Source organism: Seriola dumerili, unplaced genomic scaffold (assembly GCF_002260705.1).
Source record: "Seriola dumerili isolate Sdu_G_001 unplaced genomic scaffold, Sdu_1.0 BDQW01000322.1, whole genome shotgun sequence".
NCBI classification, from domain to species: domain Eukaryota; kingdom Metazoa; phylum Chordata; class Actinopteri; order Carangiformes; family Carangidae; genus Seriola; species Seriola dumerili.
Window position 1 is genome coordinate 1,406,411 of NW_019174577.1, and position 8,376 is coordinate 1,414,786.

At 39.7% G+C, this 8,376-nt stretch overlaps 1 protein-coding gene across 2 annotated transcripts; it reads right to left on the reverse strand.

Annotated features, from left to right (window-relative positions):
* Nucleotides 1–2,810: 2,810 nt before the first annotated feature.
* Nucleotides 2,811–7,505, reverse strand: LOC111232222 (vesicle-trafficking protein SEC22b-B). 2 transcript variants are annotated; one of them, XM_022759634.1, is made up of 6 exons: nucleotides 7,281–7,505; nucleotides 6,193–6,204; nucleotides 5,669–5,778; nucleotides 5,316–5,476; nucleotides 4,528–4,674; nucleotides 2,811–4,317 (listed from the first exon to the last, which is right to left on the reverse strand). In XM_022759634.1, the coding sequence occupies exons 1-6, from the start codon at nucleotides 7,353–7,355 to the stop codon at nucleotides 4,163–4,165; spliced, it is 660 nt and encodes a 219-aa protein (XP_022615355.1). In that variant the 5' UTR covers nucleotides 7,356–7,505; the 3' UTR covers nucleotides 2,811–4,162. The 2 variants fall into 2 exon arrangements, with proteins under 2 accessions (XP_022615355.1, XP_022615356.1); XM_022759635.1 differs by lacking the exon at nucleotides 6,193–6,204 and having other exon boundaries at nucleotides 7,281–7,503.
* Nucleotides 7,506–8,376: the final 871 nt, after the last annotated feature.

Below are 8,376 nucleotides of genomic sequence, written 5' to 3' on the forward strand. Positions count from 1 at the left end.
CCGTCAGCTAATGGGTGGATTGCCACCGGATCTGGTACAGACATTCATGTTTCCCTCAGAATGACTTCTACTAACTTTGGTTATGTCCTGAACTTTCATCAGGTCAAATAGGTTTTTCATCTACCCAATACTGTAGTTTACAACAAAACAGGAACCTGCAAAACTGCCGACGTTCCAATCAGCCTCAGCTGTACTTTGTGTTTAGTGCAAATTAGGAAATGTGAGCATGCTTAACTAAGATGACAAACATGTAAACATTATACTTGCTAAACATCAGCATGTTAGGATTTTCACTGTCACCCTGTTAGCACATAGGCATTAGCATTTAGCTAAGTGGGCTAAAGTAGGCTGATTTTGTGTAACCAACAATAAATTTGTGGCAGTTTTAAGGTAAAACATGTGCTTGGTTAAATTTAACTGCAAACGGAACCAAACTGGATGAATTATTTTGACCCAGTAATTTCTTGGGTGTTGTTTCAGATTGTCTTGGTATTTTTTTTTTCTATGACACATCCTGTCAAGAGATTCAGGGCTACTTAGCGTCGGGGGAATAGATGGAGTTGTTGGTGTGTAGCAGGACATGCCTCATCATTCTAACATCTCTAGTGTGGCCTCCCATTAATAAGATCATATCTGTGAAGTTCAGTGCACCCAAGGCACATAGGGGAAGGATGAATGAATTTGCAACAGGGCGTGCTGTCTGCATGTTTGTTTCCCCTCAAGTGCTGAAGTTGGTCTGCCAGAAATACGACTGAAACTCTCTCGCTGAGGCTGAATTTGCATGCACGACTGTTCCAGTGACTATGAGACTAAGTGGCTGAAGATCAAGGTCAAGGTCACGTTGTTTTAATGTCCTGTTTCTTTAAGATTGCGCAAGACTCAGGAGGAGTCGAGTGTGGGTGGACGGTATTGTGGTTGTGTCTTTGACAGGAAATTTAATCAAGATAGGGTAATATGAGTTGGCAAGAGTACTTCAAAGGTTTTGTTCTTGAAAACAGATACATGTGTAGAAGGCACTGCAGCTTTTCTACCAGTCTCGCTTCGTGAGCGAGCGTGTGTGTGTGTGTGTTTAAATCAGCCTATGTGTGTTTAGTACATGCGCTGTATTCCTGACCCCTGATCACACAAAGTATTTTAATCCAATCAGCTTCGTTTTCACATGACTGTCACACACTCGCTGCTGCTATGGTAACCTGCAGAGGAAGGAGAGAAAGTGCTGGAGTGAGAGGGGTACGTTGTCCTCTCTTTAACCACTGTGACATTTACACACACATAATCACACATGGATTTTACACTTTACCTATGTGACACTTGACTTTCGCTTCCTTATTTTTTTCAGCTGAATGTATGTTTCTTACTTTACAAAAATACAAACACTGATTTTTGAAGTAACTCTAATATAATGACTTCAGAATATGTGGCAGAGGAAGGGAAAAGGGCGAATAGTGTCAGCATCAAAAAGTTGCTTTAATTTGCATATTAAAGTGATGGAGACAGTGCCTGTTCACAACAAAAATAAATGTGCTAAATTAGAAACAATGCTAAAATTTTGAATTGAAAAGAACTTTTGTTGCTTACTGACATAAGGCCAATGCGGGGTTTAAATATAAGTAGAATGGCCGTGCAGAATATGACAGACTTGCAGGATATGATTAAAAAATAATTTTTGACACAAGTCCATTACAACACTTCTGCTCTTGCTGCTGCAGAGCTGACAGATAAGTCCCTCACAAATACTTGCACAGACCCAAAGTCACACACAAGGACTAACAGAAACCCTTTTTCAGGTAATGAAATCTGTTTCAGTGGATAAGATTGCGAAGAAAGACGACTTTATCACAACTGAGGCCAAACTCACAATACCCACTTCCCTTGAGAGGTGAAAAGGTTAGTCTGTGCCCTGTGGTTTTCTTTTTGGCATGCTACCCTCTGCTTCTTCTTATTTTTTCTCTGACGTTTCCTGTTGAAGCATCAGACTGCTACTCTTTATGCTTACAATGCTAGTAGTCGCTGCATTCACTGAATGTGTGAGAAGCCTGCATCAGCAACACTGTTTTTCTTTCTTTTTTTTCTCAGACTCCCAGAAGCTGCAGCCTATTATTTCTCCTTCTTTTAAAACTAACTTATGATTTGGAGCTCAGCTAACAGGAGGCCGCAGTCAGCAGCAGAAGTTGCAAGTCAGGGAGTTTTTTTTTTTTTTTGAGCTTCACACTTCAACTGCATCATGCAACAGTAGGCAAAGCACTCTACCTGCTGGTCGATAATGGTATCACTGGACTGTGTTTAATGGTGGCAAACACCATGAAATAGCATTTGGATAAAGTTTCTGGAAAATTTGTGTTTTAAAACAACTGCTCTGGTAGTGACACCAATAGCATGTGGCCCTTTCCACTGAAACTGTTTGCAGGTCTGAAAGCAACAGCTTTTATCAAAAACACTACACAGGAGATGCTCTTTGAGTCACTGAGTTTCCTACTCAGAATTTGGAGTTGACTGAGTTTTTTAAATTCATTTTTCCCCATTTTTTTTTTTTTTACCTGGAAGTCTTTTGCATATTATATATTACTCAGTCACAGGAAGTATTTTGCAACAGCTTGTTCCTGTCTTAGACAACCCCACTTAAATGACCTACTTTTGCTTTTCAATGGTCTAAGAACAAGATCATAATCATATTAACTAGTGGCACTTTGCAGTTCTGACTAGACTGTTAAATTAACAGTGAGAATTTCACCTCAACTTATAACACAGGTATCTCAATTAGTATTCCCAGTGGAGAAACACTTGATAAGCATCAACTCAACAACTCAAAGTCCTCTAACAAATGATTTTATTCATAGATAGCAGACAGAACAGAAAAAGAGGTGTCCTTTCCAGCTGAGAGCAGACGGCAGCTGCTTTTAACACCTGTGACTGTCAGCCTGTTGCCAACTTTTAAATTGAGTCTAGACTGTGTAAAGTTTATACAAAATATAAGGACCCGACCAGACATCAAATCTTTTTTTGTTTTTAATGCCTGCTTACAGAAAGGTGCTGGTCCACACGTTCACGGTGCAAGAGAGCATAAAAGGAGAGTGAATGCACACTGGTCAGATCAGGGTGGGGACTGTATGAAAATTATAGGAGTGAGGAGGGGGGTTGAATCTTACATTTCACTCAAAAAAACATAAAGCAAGGACCTCCCCAGCATTATTAATATGTTCCCGTGTCCTCAGTGTACGAGAAGGGGCGTCTTTATGAACCACTGTGCACATTAAACCCATCATTTGAAACTATTTTAAACTTTTTTTTTTTAATTATCTTGCAAGGGAAGGCTGAAATAATAAGAAATGATCCCCCCTGCCCTCTTGAAAAAAAGTCCAACTCTTCTCACTTCACTTGAAGAACAAACTACATCGCCCTCACCCTTTAATGACCACTTTTCCCTCCTAATAATTTTTCTACAGTCCCTTATAGGGTCACTGACATCCCATAATGGCAAAAAAACAAACAAAAAAAAAAAATCTGTTAAATCAGACACGGTGAAATAACTTTAACAAGGCTTTCATACAGCATTTTTAAAAACAAAGAGTCTACTTAACTTACTGTGTGTATGTTGTTGATGAGCCTATTCAACTGCCCTAGGATTAATGTCATGTGTTCCATATGTGTATACTTAAATATGTGTAAATGTCCAGGCTTGTGAAGTCATTACAACTATGATTATGTTAAGGAACAGCAATACCCATATGACATGCTCAGGATGAAAAAAAGTTGTTGTTTTTTTTGTTGCTCTTTTCTGTATTATTAGGCAGTATACAAGATTTAATCAGTCACTCTTGGTAAAGTACAGTACAACTTTGGATACTCACAAAACAGGAAATTTCTTTTTCTCTTCATTTTTCCTCCGCACTTGCACACAAATTGCCTTCAAAAACAAAGCAATCAATATAACATAACTGTTAATAATAAAACTATGTATTATGACATCATTTATATTCAGATCACACATTGATGGACAGGCGAGAACGAAATGGGTGATCATATGTCTGTAAAGTCTTATTAAGAGCAGGGATCCTGTTTTTAGTCGAAGGTGACAGCTTTTCTTAGTGTCTGCAGACTGTGCAGCTCATTTTCCACTTCAATACCTCCTTCCTCTTCTTCTTCTCCTTCTCTTCTTTCTCTCTCAGAGCCACCAAAAGCGTACATAGACAATGAGCATGATGAAAAACACACCACCAGCTGCCAGCTTGGCATAGGTGGAGCGGGTATTCAGATACTTGGCGTCACTCCTGTACTTCTTTGACAGGCTGGACAAGTTGCTGGCCTTTGAGTCGAGCGCTGCAGGGGAGGAGAAACCAGAGGAAAGGGAATTGGAGTTCAAAGAAAAATGGGAAAGAGTGCAAAAGGAGGAGGGAGACACACAGATAAAGACAAATTCAAATAAAGAAACATACAGATCACAGGCCTTTAGTATCCAGCCTGAGAACAACACGAAGCATAGGTTTGACCTGAAGACATCGGAACAGGCCTGAGATAACAAAAACTCACCAGAGAGAGCCTCTCCTCTCTGCAGCACCTCCTCTATGTTAGCCACCATGATCCTCTGGACGTCCTGGAGCTCTGTGTTGATGCTGCCCAGATTCCTTCTCGCTCGACTGTCAATGTACGACTTCTTGGTTTTCTGGATGTAGGTATCTGATAAGGAAGAGACATCAAAAGTAAAAGCAGTTAAAGGTAGCCTGTGGAGTGTTTTCACAAAATACCATACTGCCCAATTAGTTGTTCAGATGAGTCTGTAGTGATTTGCCAAAAAAGTTACCAAATAAAATTCAGAGCTGGGCCAGAAGAGTTTTGCAGATAGCAACAAACAAATAGTGGCTTGCAAGCAAACAGAGGCAGTTGAGCTGTGTTGTGGGTAATGTAAGCCCCGGGAAGGATGTGTGGTATAAAACAGATGATACCTCTGTATCAAATACAGTATATTTTTTGTATATAATATTGTCTGTTGTGAGGCTAAGAGTGCAATGCTAAATTGCTTAATTGGTAGGCAGGCCAGGTTAAAGGCCAGATATGACCAATCCACTAGTGTTTTCCCCTAATGCCATTATAAAATTCATTGTTTCTGCTGCCAGTTACCTTCATTAAGTCTTCAAAAGAACCTCAATGACATGCACACAGTGAGGTATTAAGATTTCAAATTTCATAAAGAGAGCACGGTTATCCCGTTCGGGACTAGGACTGCTGATGTCAGAACAGGTATTGATTTGACATCAGTAGGTACCAAAAGTTTTTAGCGCGAACAGCAGTTATATAATTCAGCTCTATTTTGGTCTTACCAAATTCAATGAAGGAGTAAGGCCGGGATACTGTGGGGACCTTCTTTCCATGTTGCTCATGAAACTCTGCCTGCAGGTCTTCTAGGTAAGCAAAGGCCAGCTTCTTGGGAAAGCTGGCTTCACACAGCACAAGGTAGCACACTCCTTTCTCTATAAAATAGCTGCGGAGAGGGCCGAGAGAATTAAAATTAAAACATGTTGTCGTTGTGTGCACTGGGTAGAAGCCACATTTGAGCTTCACTCTGACATAATTACTCCAAAACTATCTAAAAACCATTCCTGGCAGACAAGTGGTGGGTTATCAAGATTTATTTTGGTGCACAATTCCTCTTTGCCCACCACTTCATACTCACTGAAATGCCATGGAACCAGCCTCTAAAGTGCAGCGTGTGGGACTCTGCTCATTGAGTTTCCTGAAGAGCTGCTTAGCTTGACTCTGGTACTGCTGAAGATCCCGACCCAACTAAACAGAAGAAAACAACAACGATGGTTACTACACATCTCACTCACATCTCATACAGACAAAAATAGTGTTTAATCAGGGCCAGTGTGGTTACTTGTTTAAGTTTTTGACTAGACAGACAAAAGAAATCACACTGTTTTCCTTGATGGTGTGAATTTCTTGCCCTGTATTCACGTGCTGAAAATAAACTCTTGATGTGAAAGACAGACTCAGCAGTGTGATGCTACATCTGAGACTGAAGGTAACAAATAGCCACTCTGTCTCTTTGTGGTAAATTGTTTTTATAGTCAGCATTATTTGCATGGTGGATGGTATTCATTTCTTATGTGTTGACCCCTTGACCAAATGACAGCGACACTATAGCATCACAGAAACACGTATGATGTTGAAGCACAGAGCAGAGAAACAACAAACCTTTTCACTTCCCTTTTTGAAAGCAAACAAGAGAGTGAGGGAAAAAATGTTAGACTCCTGTCAAGTCATGCTCAAACATAATAAAACAACTTAACAAGTTACACATGCCATCCATTTGAACATGCTTAGCTTAAAAATACAAAATAAACTAAAAAAAGTTCAGTGAGCATATGTTTATTAGACTTTTACCAACAATGATACTTGAAGGTTTAAAAAAATCTATTAAGGATATATCTACAGAAAGCCTTTATCACACATTTTTGTTGACAGTCCCTTAAATCTCGCTGTTAATAAACTGTGACTAAGATATGCACTGAGCAGGATATTTAAGTAGTGCTCTCTGGTGGACGAATTGTGTAATGGCAACACCCTTTCCCAATTACCTCAAACAAATATATTTGCCCTTTATGTATAAGGAATATTCCTTGTGATTTATCAGCCAACATGTAGATTAATAGGATGTCTCTGTGATGAGCTAAAATTGGCTGATACACATAAAGCATTTTACATGCTCTACTGAACAAAAAAAAAAAGAAAGAAAGATGTATTTGATCAGGTGTTAAAGACTTTATTCAGCAATCAAACCTGATAAACGATTTTTTGTTTTTGGCACAATACATAAACACGACTGCTTGTGGATTGCAGATTTATCAGATTTTTGAAGACCTCAGCTGCAACATAATACTAGGTTTCACTGCAGTTGTGCAATGCTCAAATAATTTGACACACTATCTGAATAGGGTCAGGGTTGAAACATGGTGAGTCTGATCTCTGATGAATGAGTCAGTTGCTTTAGGTGTAGCCAAGTATGGCTCTGTGTACAGATAGGCAGGCCTCCACTTATCACCTAGTCATACTGTGCAGTCGATTTAAGTTTCACACAGCAGCCACTAGTCGAGTCCTTGAGTACTCCTGGACCCACATCTGGAGGAAAATCGTCCTGTGGGTCACAGCTGGCCAGCTGTTTATTGTTAGCTAACGTGTCACTGTAGCATTTGTACATAGACGCGTTTACAACAGAAACCTGAATTGACGAAAGCAAAACAGGCAGCTAGCGACCACAGAGACAAAATAGCTGAAATTTGAACCTGCTCGTCCTCCTGCATTGAAGCGGCCAGAGGCAGACCGTCGGCCAGCCGAGCGATCATCGTCAGCAGAACCATCTCTCCGCCGTCTACTGGTGTTTCTCCACCGCCCAGTAAATGTTACAGGTGACTGGTCCCAGTGTTTGACAGGCTGTAAACTGACAACACCACAGGACTGACGCGCTGAGCTGGCCGGAAACGCTAGAGCTTTGTGTGTCACAGCTAAATCCTTCCGCCGTCTTGTTATGCGGAAATAAGCGACTACGAATAAAGTTCCGCATCACAGTTTGTTCGCGTTTGTGTGTGTGTGCGTGTGTGTGCGTGTGTGTGCGCGTGTGCGTGTGTGGTCAAATTTGAATTTCCTGCTTACTAAATAAGGCTAACTATTGGATAATTATCAGCAATAATTTGACTATAAGTCAACTGGATGAATGTCAGGTATAAAGAGTTTGAAAATATCATTCACCCTAAAATCATTTAGAAAATGTTTATAGGATAAGAATATGAGAAATTTGGCAGGGTTTTACATTTTTACAATTTGTTCATGAAAGATCAGTTCAAATGAAGAGCTGTGTGCCATCCAATTAGTGAGAACACTTTTTGTTCTATATATATATGTAAATATTATTTTATTATTTAATAGCATATTTGCCCTGTGACTTCAAGAAAGTGTGGAAAAATCCAAAAGCCAAGCTGATAGCAAAGGAAATAAAATTCTGTCATGTTTTCCTCAAGAATGTCTAAAGGTTTTTTCCGTCCTGTAAACAAGAACCACCAAGAAGCCTTTATGTGAATGCAATAGCATTTTTACTGGTGTCAAGATAATGACATACTTAACACTTTATTGGCAGCAAATTCTACCATGTCAACAAAACATGAAATTCTCTCTTGTAAAGCCTTGATGGTTTTCTTGTGAATATCAAGGCATTTTGTTTCTAGGTCACTAAGCTTCAATTGAGTAATTCTACTTAAGTCACAAATTTTTTATTGTTCTTTACACCATGGAGCAACCAAAGATCAAGACAATTCAGTGAGTTGATCTAATAGTTTTACTGTAGGTATGAATTGTAGGCAACAGAGGGCGGCACTGTTCACTTTG

Coding starts and splice junctions, on each gene's coding strand:
- LOC111232222 (XM_022759634.1), bottom strand. CDS start 7,355: ATGGTTCTGCTGACGATGATCGCTCGGCTGGCCGACGGTCTGCCTCTG. Junction 4,675..5,315: donor TTACTCCTTCATTGAATTTG/GTAAGACCAAAA, acceptor CTTCCTTATCAG/ATACCTACATCCAGAAAACC. Junction 4,318..4,527: donor GAGAGGAGAGGCTCTCTCTG/GTGAGTTTTTGT, acceptor CCTCCCCTGCAG/CGCTCGACTCAAAGGCCAGC.